Here is a 16,112-nt window from a genome sequence, read left to right on the forward strand (position 1 = left end):
ATCTTATTCACATTACACCACATAGTAGTGTCCCTTATTCACGTTATGACACACAGTAGTGCCCCTTATACACAATGCCCACAGTAGTGCCCCTCATGCAGTGTTCACTGTAGTAGTGCCCCTTATGCAATGTCCCCAGAAGTAGTGCCTCTTATGCAATGCCCCCTGTAGTAGTACCCATTTTGCAATGCCCCCGTAGTGCCCCTTATGCAATGCCCCTTATGCAGTGCCCCCAGTAGTAGTACCCCTTATGCAGTGTCCACTGTAGTAGAGCCCCTTATGCAGGGGCCACAGTAGTAGTGCCCTTTATGCAATGCCCCCAGTAGTAGTCCACCTTATGCAGTGCTCACAGTAGTAGTGCCCCTTATGCAATGCCCCCAGTAGTAGTCCACCTTATGCAGTGCTCACAGTAGTAGTGCCCCTTTTCCAATGCCCCCTGTAGTTGTGCCCCTTGTACATGTCTCTTTAGCTTCAATTTCAATCTCTTATTCAAATGTGTTAGCTACAGGGTAATTCAGTATTGTCCTCTACACCAAGAAAGCAGAGAAACTTTTTATCAAAAAGTCATCTTTAATAACACATATTATAAAAAATAAAACCAGACATTATTAAAAACATCCAGTGTACTCCACAGTACACTCCAAGATACCTCATTTATTAATTTGTAGTAATTGCATTTACTCAGTGGTAATTAATTCGCTACATTGTATACTTTTTGTTCATTGTGTTTTATTATATACCTGTAGATTAGTAAACAAGTTTGTATCTACTACTAAACATATGTAATTGTGATTTTAGCGCAGACAGTTACATAACAACGTTAATAGCTGAGCGCTCACTCATCCCACTTGATTATCCTAAATGCAGAAGAGCATTTCCGAAGGTCCATCATGTCAATCCTTGTGGTGGACGGGTTACAACAGCAGAAGACCACACAGGAATATACTTCTGCTAAGAACATGAAGCTGAGGCTACAGTGAGCACAGGCTACTCCAAACATGGACAGCTAAAGATTTGAAAAACATGCAGATGGGAGGGTCAGAATTTTTAATAAACAACATGAATCCATGGATCTGTCCTGCCTTGTGTAAATGTTTCAGGCTGGTAGTGGTGTAACAATGAGGGGATGTTTTCTTGTCAAACATTAGGACCATTAATAATACATTGTATAAATGCCATAGATTGCCTTATTGTTGCAGATCATGGGCATCCCTTTTTTATCAAAGTCTGATCATCTTCTATTGGCTACTTTCAGCAGGATAATGTGCAATGTTACAAGCACATGTCACCGCAAGCTGATTCCACAAACATGACAATGAGTTCAGCCTACTCCAATGGTCTCCACAGTCACCAGACCTCAATCCAAGAGAAGTCCCATTTGATGTGCTGTAACAGGAGATTAATAGTATAAATGTGCAGCCAACAAATCTTGTGTTCACTCTAGGACCGGCACCGGTCAGGGTGCCGGACCTAGAGACAGGGCACAGCTGCGCACGCGCCTGATAAGGAGGCGTGACCAAATAAAAGGGGTGTGGCTTTAAGAAGCATCCCCTTTTTGTCACTCTTAAAAAAGAAAAATAGCGCTGCTGTGTATGTGAATAGATGCCGGGCGCATCCACAGGATGGCACCCGCAGGCTATTTTAGCGGGGCGCTGCACCGGAGGGCAGGGTGCTTTTTGCCCTTTCAGAAATAGGGCAGGATGCGGTGCCCCACTAAAACAGCCTAGCGGGAACGCTAATATCTACTGCAACTGCGTGGTGTTATCATGTCAACAAGAACCAGAATCTCTAAGGGATGTTTCCAGGATCTAATTGAATCAATGCAACAGATTATTTAGGCTTTATGGGGGTAAAAGGGTATCCTACCCAGCAGTGGCGTAACTTCATCCCAGGTGCCCGGAGGCAAGATAAATGTTGGTGCCCCCCCCAAACTAAAATGTACCACCCCCCAGCACCTATGCCAGCCCCAGCTGCCGCCGCCCCCCTTATGCAGTTCCTTTTAAATAATGCCCCCAGTAGTGGTCCGCCTATGTAGTGCTCCCCAGTAATGGTCCCCCTATGCAGTACATCCAGTAGTGAGCCCCCGGTAGTTGCCCCCAGTAGTGAGGCCCCTTGTAGTTGCCCCCAGTAGTGAGCCCCCTGTAGTTGCCCCCAGTAGTGAGGCCCCTGTAGTTGCCCCCAGTAGTGAGGCCCCTGTAGTTGCCCCCAGTAGTGAGCACCCTGTAGTTGCCCCCAGTAGTGAGCACCCTGTAGTTGCCCCCAGTAGTGAGGCCCCTGTAGTTACCCCCAATAGTGAGGCCCCTGTAGTTACCCCCAGTAGTGAGGCCCCTATAGTTACCCCCAGTAGTGAGGCCCCTGTAGTTGCCCCCAGTAGTGAGCACCCTGTAGTTGCCCCCAGTAGTGAGCACCCTGTAGTTGCCCCCAATAGTGAGGCCCCTGTAGTTACCCCAAGTAGTGAGCCCCTGTAGTTGCCCCCAGTAGTGAGCCCCTGTAGTTGCCCCCCGTAGTGAGCCACTGTAGTTGCCTCCAGTAGTGAGTCCCCTGTAGTTACCCCCAATAGTGAGGCCCTTGTAGTTGCCCCCAGTAGTGAGCCCCTGTAGTTGCCCCCAGTAATAGGCCCCTGTAGTTGCCCCCAGTAGTGATGGCCCCCACCGCGCGCGCACACACAAAAAAACAAACAAACACTTACCTTTATCCCCGCTCCAGTGCTGCTGCCGTACATCCCCGGCGTCCGCTCCTCGGCACTATGGGAGTGACGTCATTACGTCACTCCCATAGTGCACTGCGGGACCCGGAAGACGGAGCTCACTCCTGAGCTCCGTCCTCGGCGTCCGCTCCTCGGCACTATGGGAGTGACGTAACGACGTCACTCCCATAGTACACTGCGGGACCCGGAAGACGGAGGGAGCTCCGTCCTCCGGCTACTGCCAGGAGGATAGGAACCGGGCGCCCGCTGGTAACACACTCAGCGGGCGCCCGGCAAATGGAGGGTGCAGGGGTGCGACCGCACCCCTTGCACCCTCCGTAGTTACGCCAATGGAGGTGGAGCGCCGATCAGCGGCACTCCTTCTCCAGTCAGCTCCCGGGGACAATGGAGCCAGGTGCCCCCTTCAGGGCTGACGCCCAGCGGCAAATGACTCCATTGTCTCCGGGAGTTCCGCCACTGCTACCCAGTACCAAAAAGGTGTACATAATAAAGTGGCCACGGAGTGTGTGTTAAATGTGCTAAATATAGGGCATTAGAATTTTTCTAAGCAGATTTGGAGGCATAATGGTTTATGCAAAAGTTTCAGGATCCTATCAATACTGAACATATTTGATATGAAAATTCTGATCATGATAGGAGATATTTCACTGCAAGCTTCCTGGCAGTAATACCATTGAAATGCAATGCAGTTTGTCTCTTTCAGCCAACAACACCAAAAAGTAGCTGAATACAGAGAACAATAAGTTACACTCAGCTGTAAAATAAAATAGTGAATTCAAATAGAATGCCATATACAGTATGTTAAGGACCTAGCAGGGATTGGCAGCTATCAAAAAGGGCTGTTACCAGGCTGTCCTTTCCCAGACTCATGCACCGGAATCGGTATGAAATACAGACAGTTGGGATCCTGGCGGTCAGAAACCCGATGCCCGGGATCCTGACAGGGTTAATATACCGACACTTGTTGGTCGGTATGCTAACTCTCCCCCTCTCCCTACCCTAACCCTCCCTGTTTGGTGTCTAACCCTAACCTCCCCCTCCCCGCACCCTAAACCTAACCCTCCCCCCATAGTGCCTAACCCCTAAATCTGGCGATGCCGGCGCCGGGATTTTGACCAGAGTCAGTATTCTGGCGCAGGTAATGAAAGTATCGGCATCCTGACCGCCGGTATGCCAAACGCGTACCCATGCACCCACAGGCCTCCCTGTTGATATGACTCCGGACTGTCTATCTGACCATTTAGGTTAACTAAGAGTCTTGGGGATATATTTATTGATTATATGGCTCCATCCCTGCAATGTGTAAAAGTAAAGTGATCGCTAATACAATCACTTTACTTCCTGGAATGGGGAACTGGCCGTGCATGTGTAAGCAGCCATTGCCATAGATGGATCCTTCACCCAGTAAATTTTGTGATCTGTAGCCCATAAGAGTAAATGGCGTTAGCTTTGCAGTCTAAACTTTGTAAACTAGAAACCTATTGGAGCAGCATTTGCAAATGCAAATGGGAAATCACTGCAGATACCGCTGATATCTTCTGTGATCCCTTGTACATACATCTTAGTGGTACTTCATACTTGCAGGTACCCCCCAAAAAAGGTTGTCTTAATGTGTTATCCCACAAATATTGTTTGATAAATATGTTCCTTGGTCTGTATAAGAGCTATATAGGGGACAATGTCGGATGGGACGGGACCAGCCATCATGTGGGGGGTGTGGTCAGATAACTTTAGGAAAATAAAGATGAAAAAAATATGAATGGAGGCCAGTTTGTTGCACAGATCTAACATTACATAAAGTGTACAACAGTGAGGGAGAGGGAAGTGAGTAGATGTGGCCAGATTACTAGCAACCAGATATAGGATCAGGGTTAGCAGGCGCACTGGTGGATTCAGGTGGTTGTGTGGTGGGAGGCAATCACGGCCCCTTTTCCCGGCAGAGTAGTACCCATGCAGTAGGACATGGAGGCTGTGGCAAGTATGGGGTATATTATGAAATGAATAGGAGGGGATATAGTTAAGGGTGGCAGAATGTAACAATCAGAAATGGAGTACCGGAGGGGATAGTGGCTAGTGGAAAAAAGGCTGGTTAGAAGAGGTTGGAGGAGAAGGGAAGGTGTAGACAAAGCAATGTGCTATTACTGTCATCCCTAATATAATTCTGCCAACCTGACAGTGTATGTCCCCAAAATATAATACAAAGGATTAACAAAACAGCAATTTAATTCAATACTTTGTGTCAGCAAGCATTAAACAGTGTGATCTAATTCATCTTCATGTCAAGGGACACCGACTGTATTTTTTCTTACCAACTAGATAAATTAAACTTAAGCATTTCACCCTGAGTGCTGATTCCCCAACAACTACTAACCTTGGCTTAATTTAATGCTATTTCTATGCCATTCAGTCTGCTGGGACCATCCTCCTTGTTGTCTTCCTCCCCAGACCTCAAACCTCAAGAGGAGCGGGAGGGACATCATTGCTGGTTCTGGGTGGGTGCGCAGAACTGAGTCCCGAGTCAGTGACTGCTCAAAGACTGGTGCACACACAAATAACCACATGCCTGCTCAGGTACCCACATGCCCGCAGAGGCAGGGTCACAGGCAAGCCTATGCCCGTACAGACAGGGAAAAGGTAAGCCCATGCCCATAGACAGGGGTATAGGTAACCTCTGCCCACACTTGCATGAGCACACTGCATAAGTAAACACAACACGCTACTGTACTGGGAGCTGATAAATCCAAAGCGCCACAGCCACCGCCCATTCTAGTCTGAGAATCAAAGTATAAGGGGATGTGAATGGTGACATCTCTTTCTCTTTATAATGCAGCCAACCAGTAGAAAGTGTAATTTGTGTTACAATATACAAATTTCTTTAAAAGCATGTAGATTGGACATTGTTATTATTTTACTTTTCCAATTTCTGGTATGCCAAGGTTGCCATGTACATAGAATGACTGCTCCAGCAGGATGGCACAGTCTTAAGGACTGAGGGCTGTCACGGCGCACACACACACCCAATCCCAGCACAGATGCACACACAGAGTCCCAAGCACACATGCACACACGCAGTCCCGGCAAACATGGACACACATCATGTAGTCTCAGCACACATACACGCAACATGCAGCCTCGGCACATATACACACAAAATGCAGTCTCAGCACACAGACACACAACATGCAGGTTCAGCACACACATAAACACACATGTAGTCTCAGCACTCAGCACTCATAGACACACATGCAGTCTCAGTAGATCAGTAGATGCGCACACAACAGTAAAAAAAGTTAGCAATGGGCCAGCAGCTTCATGAGGAGATCACCCTTAGGCCTATTTCACACTTGCCAGTTTTGGCCGGCCGGCCAAAAAACAGGCAGAAGCCGGAGGGTTTTTTTCAGGGACTCAGGACCTCATTCAGAGTCGGTCGCACAGTCGTACGCCAGCGATGTTCGCTAAACTGCGCATGCATAAAATTCGCAATGCGCGTACGCAAACAAGCTATTATGATCAGAAATTGCTCTCTCCTTCAACTTGGCCAGGTCGTTAGTTTGAGTGACAGGATGAGGTGTTTGTGGGTGGTAACAGGGGAAGGTGCTTGTGAACGGGGGAGTGGAGATCCGAACGCAGGCGTGCCTGACTATGCAAACGGCGTTTTATGGGAGTGCATAATTAACTAAGTAGTGTCATGTGACAAGGGCGGTTTTTACACTTACTTGATCGTAGTGCTTAAGAGAGGGTATGGTCAACCCTAAGGTCCTCCCCTCTCTCGTCCAGCTAACGATCCCATCTTAACGACGCAACTTGCGAGCACTTCATTTGCATATCAGGCCCCTTTTACCTTACGACCATGCAGCTGCAACGATCGACTCTGAATGAGGTCCTCAGTGCTTTTCACATGGAACGGCTTTGAGACGATTTTAATGTGTTTTTTTTTTTCTTTCTTCTACTGGGCATGCGCTGCAGCTGCAGTACAAGCCGGCTGGTGTGTGTGTAAGGAAACATTGTTTCCTATACTTCACTGCCTTGCTTGGACGGCATGGACACGGCTCGGCAGCCGTCCTGCTCAGTGGATACTCCCGGCTGTTACACGGCGACCATGCTGTGCCCATGTTGTGTGAAAGGACCCACCAGGTTCCTTGTTTAATTACATTTTACACAGACATTATTTTGCCGGCCGGCCCAAACCGGCAGGTGTGAAATAGGCCTTACTTGTGAATTACTATAGTCTGGCAGCAGCTTCCAGCTTGGGTCTCTGAGTGCAGGGGATGGAGGAGGCCAGATGGGAGGAGCTTGCTGTATAGACTGAGAGAGAGAGGAGTGCACCTGTCTATGCTGCCCAAGTTTGTCGTATGCCGCTGGTCACTCCCTGCTCCTGCCGGCGACAACACCCGGCAACCTTTGTATCATCCATCCAATGGGAGTTCTGCAGGGGCTGTTGGGAGATGTAGTCCCTTCCACCTCTGTGACCGACCACTCTTTATACTCCATCAGACGGAACCTACTGCTTGCAGTAGCAGCTGCAGCCAGCTATATAGTAAGGTTATAGTAAATGGCGGATGTGGTGACCTAGGCTAGGCCCCGCCCTCTTGCAATAGTGGGCATGGCTAGAAACAGCGGGGCCCACCCGACTCCCCGGTGAGCCAGTCCAATGTGACTTGCAGGTAATTCCTAACATTATATTTTTGAAGTAGCTGGCTGCCAGTCGATCAAAATTTTAATGCTTCTGGTAGGCCATATTACAGCACAAACCTCCTGATAATTATCCTGAAGCCACCCGACTACACTCAAGAATAAACAACATTATTTATAATACATTTAAATAGACAAGATGACAAGGTGGATACATGGAAGGAACACAATGATACATACAATGCCAACGCATAACCAGTTTAATGTGGGAGAAAGACTGTCCAGTGGAAGATGACCTTTACTTACACAGGCCAGGTCCCTGCTCTTGCACCACCTCTACTTCTGAAAAGCATTGAGTCTGGGAGTGTTTTACCTGTCAACCATAGACAGAAGTGTCATCTCCATTTTTTATATTATGTTTATGTTACCCCTAGTCACTGTGGCATGTGGCATGAGTTGCCTGAGTAGGCAGTGCACCTCTTTCACACTTGCCTCTGTTCTGGCTAGCTTCAGGGAGTTAGCAATAAAATGCCAAAGTGTCCCCGCACATGTGGTTGTACAGTAATGTTTCAGGTATCGACACAGGCTATGCTGTGATATACAATAAGGGGCACCAGACCATCTCTATTCCAAACATATGTACACTTTATTTTACATGACACCCTCCGATGCCTCACTTGGTTACAAAAAGGTAAAGGAAAACTATATACTCAGCTCCAATAACTCAACTTTTTGCGCCATCTTAAAACACATATTTTTCTCTCAGCAGACTTTTCTGGTAGAGGCATGCCTCAGTGCACACGTATCTCACACAATAGCCTCTCCTACCTACTCAACAGGAATCACTTCCCCTTCCTAGATCTTCATGCAATATGCCTCTCTTTGCACCGACCACCAGGATGGCTTTTACACCCTGATAATTTTCAAAATCAATAATGCCCAGGATCTTTTCTATTTGCTCCCTGCTCCCCATACACACACAACTGTCTCACTCTCCTGACAGGACAATTCACATAACAGTCTGACAGATCACACGCAGAGCACTGTAAAACTGGGTACACGCCACACAACGGTGCGACCCAGTGATGCGGCGACCGATGTAATGATATATTACATCGGTCGCCGCATTACACACGGTATGATAGGTTGTGCAATGGCACAATGTATCGTTACATGCTGCATGTAAGTGCACTGCAACATTCATTGAATCATCCCATCTGCTGTGCAGTAGATCCAATGGTCTGATTCAATGAATGATAGCTGGCAATGACAGATCGGCCATACACACTATACGATGTGTATGATATATCATTCCAATCTGAACAATATATTGTAGCATACATTGTATAGCATGTACCCAGCTTAACTCTCTGTCTGCATTTACAGTGAGGTGTTACAGTTAATATACCCAGCATATAAAATAGAACACACATTAAAATACACCTATAGCCTACATAGTGGAGGCAGTCACTATCATAAAAATACAATGAACTATTACCCAGTAGCATCAATGAGGCACTTAGTGACTAATATTCATGAGGTAGTCCTTTCTAAATAATTGATAGACTGCTATTCATACAAAATGGTTGAGCATACAAAATGGCTGCCTCCATTATAAGTGTTGGCAATTATTGTGTCATGGAGTTTCCACCTTCGCTGGCTTCTTGAAAGGTCCAAAAGGCTTTTAGTTTTAACAGTTTTCTTCCTGGGTGCTCTAATTTTTTTAGTATTAAACTACCAGGCAAAATGGCTGCTACCTGTGTATGTATAAAGTATGTGACAGACGGTATTTATAAACAAATAGCTGGAAAATCAAGATGTCTAATGATTATCAGCATTTTCCAGCATGATTTAGTGAGTCTCTGTCACTTACCGATAGGAGGGAGAAAGTCAACACAAGAGGAGGCTACACTGCAAAGATAGTAAATAGAATAAATAGATTTTATTTTAGGTACCATTAAACATATTTCTTTTTAAAGTGAATGGCATGGAAATAAATAAAGCTCTAGTTCTAACCAAACTCTTCTCTTATGTATATCTCAGAAATCCAGGACAGTGACCTGCAGGTGAAAGCAATGAGGGACCTCGTGAAGCGGCTGCCACCATATAACCATGACACTATGAAAGTTCTTTTCAAACATCTGAGAAAGTAAGTTAGTAGATTTATATCTGTTCTTTCGTTTGGTGTTTTTAACTAACTGGTCTGTGACAAATTTCTAATATATACTCTGGAGAGCATCGTACTCGCATACCAGACCATGTCCTCAGCATCCATCGATTGCTCTACTACTGAGTCTATAAGCAGCAGCAGGTTCCAATCAAAGTGTGGCTCGGCTCCATTACCTCACAGGGCCACACTCTAATTGGACCCTGCTGTGGGCCACTTTGAAGGGAAATGAAAAAATCAACACATGAATCAAGTAATGATTTTAGTTCCTCCTAAACATCTTTGCAAATTTGTTTTAACTCCTTCCTGCTGGAAGATTTTGGTAACAGGTTCAAATTCCAACACCCTCCACAATGCTCTAGTCTTTGGACAACATTACAAACTCAGATTGGCCATGTAGTTACCAGGACGGTCTTAGTTCCAGGTGAATCCACACTCAACTACTTTATGAAGGATGTCATTGTGTGTTTATAATACAACAGTGTGTGTGCTACTGTATGTTTTGACTCGGTCCTTATAGCTAAGTTTTCCAGTGAGTCACTTTCCAGTCTGACACTGCGACAAGGATCACACCCATAGGAAATTATTGGTCAGAGGAAAGAAAACACTCTGCAATCTCCAAGACTTGAAGATGCTCAAAATTCCACATATTACCAATAACCTGTGGCCACTGCAGAGTGTCATCCCAAAATGACTTACACCTCACTAGACAGATATTTATCTAAATGTATAGTACGGGCTATGATTGCTTTCTGTGAACAATGTATGGTGCTGCGAACACTTATAAATCAAAGTTAATAATAATTACAATTATTCATTTATTTTTGACCAGCCCTATCCATAACTAAAACTTTTCTTTTTCTTTTCTTACCCAAAAACTTATGTTGTTGGAGCCTCATTAATGTCTTAAATAACATAACCACTAACTAGAAACTCCCAATTTGCCTAGACCCTCCCAATTTGCCTAGACCCCAGTCAGCCCCATCATATAAAACTATGCCATCATATAAAACTATGCGCTCACCCACAAAAAAAAGTGTATATAAGCCAAATATTTGCACATCATCACAGTAGAGAAGGAATTGCATTTCTTTTGTCTACCCCCATCACCTACTTGCGTCTCACTAATTAAATATTTCAATTTGCATTTGCTGTAAATACTTAGAATAGTCAAACATTGATTACACAATTTCACAATAATAATTGATTGCAACATTTCTACAACAATTATGTTGAATGTTTGTCAGATACAACATGTAACAAGGAATATTTAAAATATTGATTATGTCATCATATACTGACATCGATTAAGCACTGTACTTATAAGATGTCTTTCAGATGTCAATTTTATTATTAACCCTATTATATGATTGTATCACTTATATATACGAATACATTTATACAAATATACATTTACATACTTAATGTCTGCTCCTTTTAATTGAAAACCTAATATTGCACACCTAATTGAGTAGATTAATGCAGTAAAATGTTGCTGTTTTTATTTCACTGTTTCACAATATCAGCTCTTTGAAATACATATGGTATGAATTAAATATTCATGTTATCAATAGTGAGATAAGCTAATAGCACTGTTGCATGAACTGATAAGAAATAAATAGCTCTTGGCTCCAGTAAATACTTCACACCTCTCCTGGTAATAGTGTCACTATCTCTTACTATTACCTCTGCTGCAGGTAAATATGATTTTAGTGACTGTAAATATACCATTTTCAGGCTGGTTAGAAAGCTTTATAAAACACTATTGCCAGGCTGTTACCATGTGAAATCACGCTGTGACATTACTTATCGAAAGTAACATTACCTGAAGGGATTTGGTCTCTTCCGCTTTCAAAAGAGAATTTCACTAAACATCAGCGCACTGAGTTTTATAGAGGAATATGTGATTTCTTGTGATTAATGAGCAGTCTATATATACCCCCTTTCCTATTCAGACTTTAACATAGTGTTAAACATAGCACATACATGTGGGGGTACAAATTTCTCCCTACCGACATGGATATGTTTAAAAAATGTATTCATTTTTATTTCAGAAATGATTTCTTATAAGCCTTGGTAGGAAAATAAATACACAGCATATACTGCAGTTAATTGTAACATATTTTCAATACTAAACATTTTCTCATCTTAATGTTTGCCATTGGAACTACATACTGTTATTTTATGTTAGCATTTTCTCATTCAGGGGGTCATTTTGAGATGGAGGTGATTTACACTTAAACTGTAAGACCGGCTACACCCTTGTACGACCGGCAATTGTGTCGATGGAGATGGCGATTTCGCTATGCCCCATTCCAAAGGAGATTGATGGTACACACTTAAATGATTTAATGAACAAGGGAGCGATCACTGTTTTGTCCTTTATTAATATGTAGAGGCTTGCATGCGATATCGGGCTGATATCGTGCAATTGTGTACCCACCCTAAGGATGGGTACACTGTAGGCGATATATTGGACAATATGTCATTTTGAGGCAAATATGAAGGACATAGACTTTGCATCGCTGAGAGTGTACGCTAATCGCGCATTCACGTTTGTCGTTTATTGCATCCTCTCATCTGATGTGCTGCACGTCAGATGAGAAAATGTCGTGAACTATGTGGTGTACATCATGCAGTGTGTACACTCTACCAGAAGACCACAAGATATATTGGTCCAGTCTTGCCTCTGAAGACATCACCTAAACTGCCAGTGATCTACATGGTGATTGCACAGTGTGTACAGGAGAAATTAATAATTGGATACAATGCTCTGACATAATATATTGTGCCGTCGTTCAGAAGATTGCATAGTGTGTATGCGCTATATCGTGTGTTCTGGGATGAAGGGATATTGGAACAAACTTTTCCCTTTTGTACGACGTTCTGATGTGTACCCGGTCTAAGGGTAACTTGTGTCCGACACAAGACACAGGTTGTGAGACATGATGGGGTCTATTCATTTAACGGGTGTAAGTCAGAGGTGCACGTAAACCTGCCGTATACAGTACCCCTGGAATTTTGGCAAAGTCAAGGATTTTAGTGCACACCTCTATGTGAGCAACGATAATCCACAATATAGATGCAAATGTAAGTAGTGCTTCGTTTGCATGTGTAGATGTAAAATGCATATAAAATGTCCAACCCATCATGACCCCCTTATTCTAGAGCAGGCCTGGTCAACCTGTGGCTCTCCTTTGTGAAACTACAAATCCCAGCATGCCCTGCTATACTTTTGCTATTAGGGAATGCTAAAACTGTTGCAGGGCATGCTGGGACTTGTAGTTTCACAACAGCTGGAGAGCCACAGGTTGGACAGGCCTGTTCTAGAGTAACAAATCATAATGTGATTTAGTATTACAGTGTTATAGAGTTTTGGATAACTCTGTAGGCTGTGTAAAGCCTTTCCCTGTTAGGGGGCAGATTATATGGAGGACAGGATGGGCTCCACATATATTATCATGTAAACAATCCATCTACTAATCACAGAGATTCTTGAATAATAACCATCCAAAAAACAGTGTGATATTGCAGTATAATCAGATAGTTTGCTCTGGTTGGACGGGTGTGGTATGACTTATCGACATTTAGAAGGTCGACATTCAGAATGTCAACACCAGAATCTCAACAGGTTTTGAATGTTGACAGTCAAAATGTCAACATGGTCATTAGATGGACAATCAATATGTATTAAGGTTGACATAGTTAAAATGTCAACATGTTCATAATGTCGAGACCAAAATGTTAACATATGGTTCTTTGGTTATTTTAGCCTCACCCTAACCCTAAACCCAGGGGCAGATTTAGGGGTCAGGCAGCCTCTAGACATAATACTATTGGACAAGGCCGTAACTAGGGTGGTGTGACCAGTGCCATGGCACAGGGCACCGCAGGGCAGGGGGCTCTGTTTGGGCCTGTCAATCTTCCTGTTTATTATTATTCTCACTTGTAGCTTCCTCTTCTTTTATCCCCAGCATCTCCTGGCCTCCCCTATCTCTTCTCTGGCCCTTCCCCATGAGGCCATGGCCCTTTTTCAGGTGCACTATCTTATGTACCTATTTAAAAATTTGGTGGGGGGCGCAGATGTTCTCTCTGGCACAGGGCACCAAAGCTGTCTAGTTACGGCTCTGCTATTGGACACCCACTCCCTTCACCCCTACAGACTTCTGACGAGACAATATCCCCCTCCAGCTACCTTTTTGTTTGGCCTTTGGAAGGCTTCTATCATGGGCTATGAACCTCCTCTTCCAGGCTTCCGTATTTCACATGCGAATGCTTCTGAGATTCCCCTAATACAAACCTAATATTCCAGGCTCCGGGACTGCACATGTGCCTGGTCCTGAGATTCTCCCTGATGTGCCATGGGGAATATAATCTTTGTCCTGTATCTAAACAACCATGTCTCAATTGGGTCACTGGAAAGCTCTAATGCCACACACCCAGCCTGTGATTGCCCATGACACGTGCCTAGTGGGAAATTCAGCACTGCCTTACTCTATCCATAAACATAACCCTAACCCTTAAAAATTAACAAAAAAACATAGGTTAACATTCTGTACGTGTCAACATTTTAACCATGTCGACCTAAATGCATGTCTACATATTAATTGGCGCCCTAATGATCACGTCGTCATTCAGAACCTGTCAACATTCTGAATGTTGACAAGCCGACCGGATACCAGTTCGACTGCCATTAATACCCTGCTGCTAACAGCAAAAGAAGTTTACGTTGGTGGACAGATGTTAATGTTGGCAGTAGCAGTTCACAGTTCTTGACAAATTTAAAGGATATTTAGAAAAAGAATACGAGACAAGTGAGTTTTTAATAATATTATGTTTGGGATTTAGTAGTCCATTTCTGAGGATATACTGTACATACTAGGCCAAATCCTCAAATTGTGGATTCCCTAATTATATTATAACTTATTGAACGTCACCCAAAATAAAATTTTTAGTTTTAGATGGCATTCTTCTGTCATGTCTGGATTTCCATCTACTTATTTTTTTTCCTCAACAGTTACATTATTGATCCTTATTTTAAAAATAATTTTACCACTATTTAGAGCTAAAAATTATGTTAGGCCACATTCAAACCAGTGTCAACCTTAACTCACGTTACACTGCTATGCCATCCATCTGTGTCCACCTGAGGCTATCTTGTGTGTCTTTCTATAAAGAAATCTGTTTAAAACCAAATACACAAAGAAGCTCAATATTAATTTTCTTTTTAAATAAACTTGGTCTTTTTCCAGACAGATTATAGGTTTTCTTGTGCCATTAGGCGTCTATTTCTTCATTCTTCATAATTAGTAGATGAGACTGGTGAGGAAGGTGGCACTTTTCCCCCGTCTTCTTTATTTTTTATTTTTTTTCAATGAAAATCGCTGAACCCAGATGTCTACATTTGCTCATATGAAAAAAAAAGAATCTTCCAACGAAAGCATCTGGCTCACTGGCTCGCTCATCAGGCAAGTTGTTGTAGGAGTTTTGCCTCGACTTCATCAGCTGGTTAGGATGCATCATACTTCTCTCTACATATTCTTTAATACAAAAACGTTACTTATGATTCATCTGATCTGAACTCATTTCCTAACTGGCAACAGGCAACAGATTTGTTTTTGAGTAACATTTAAATAATGTTTTCACAAAACTAGTGTTTTCATATGTAATATTCAATATTGTTATTATTATTATTTCCAAAAGAGTTTTTTGCAGATAGATAGATAGATAGATAGATAGATAGATAGATAGATAGATAGATAGATAGATAGATAGATAGATAGATACAGCACATGTTTATGCATATTTCATAGATGTATTATTTTAGTCAGAACAAACAATATTATTGGGAACATACTTAATATGACATTTTGTAAGTAACATAAATGGTAAACAAATATAATCATAAAAACTAAAAAAAAAAAATTAGTAATAAACTAAAATTCTGTTTTTGGTCATGGTGTAGCTTAACAAAAACATTTTTTTAGAGTAATGCTATACAGGAATAAATAAAATTAACAATGTAGCCATATTAAAGAGAAGCTTATAAAATATACTTACTCTATATTATTTTATTATTATGGCTTTTCAACAGCAAAATATTACATAAAAAATGTTACAAATTGTAGAAGTCACAACCATTACACATTTCATTTTTAGTTTAATTCTCGTATCTGTATCTTCGTGTTGCCTGTTTATGTAATATATTTCTAAATTAAGTACAATGTTTTTGTTCATTGGGAACATAATTAAGTTGCATATTCACTGATAAAATAATTTAAATCTTATACCTTTATGTTCGCTCACATATTAAACCGTAAAAATGTGTGAAAATAGCACATGCTTATTTCCTAAAAGGAATTTAAAATGCCCTCATCTGTGCGAAGAAAACAATGTATAATTTCACATTATAATTAAAGACATTTCTATGGCTGCTAGTTTCATAATTACAATTGTAATCGTATATTGGCTAGCTCTAAAAAGATCTGTGAATCTTTATAAACAAATACCACTTGGAAAATGAAGGAGAGGATCATAGACTGGAACGCACCCCATTTCTAATAGGAACAAAACTCTGGCAGGAAAATACAAGAATCTGCTAACTCA

The 16,112-nt window shown here is 42.6% G+C and overlaps 1 protein-coding gene across 2 annotated transcripts in view; it reads left to right on the forward strand.

Moving 5' to 3' along the window:
• The window catches only part of ARHGAP15 (Rho GTPase activating protein 15), a 724,185-nt gene that overhangs the window by 668,299 nt on the left and 39,774 nt on the right, over window positions 1–16,112 (forward strand). For both annotated transcript variants that reach the window (XM_088474917.1, XM_088474916.1), the window contains one exon: window positions 9,383–9,488. In XM_088474917.1, the coding sequence (XP_088331043.1) occupies window positions 9,383–9,488 (106 nt within the window). The remainder of the gene's footprint in view (window positions 1–9,382; window positions 9,489–16,112) is intronic.

Source organism: Taudactylus pleione, unplaced genomic scaffold (assembly GCF_031769625.1).
Source record: "Taudactylus pleione unplaced genomic scaffold, aTauple2 ptg000156l, whole genome shotgun sequence".
Taxonomy (NCBI): Eukaryota; Metazoa; Chordata; class Amphibia; order Anura; family Myobatrachidae; genus Taudactylus; species Taudactylus pleione.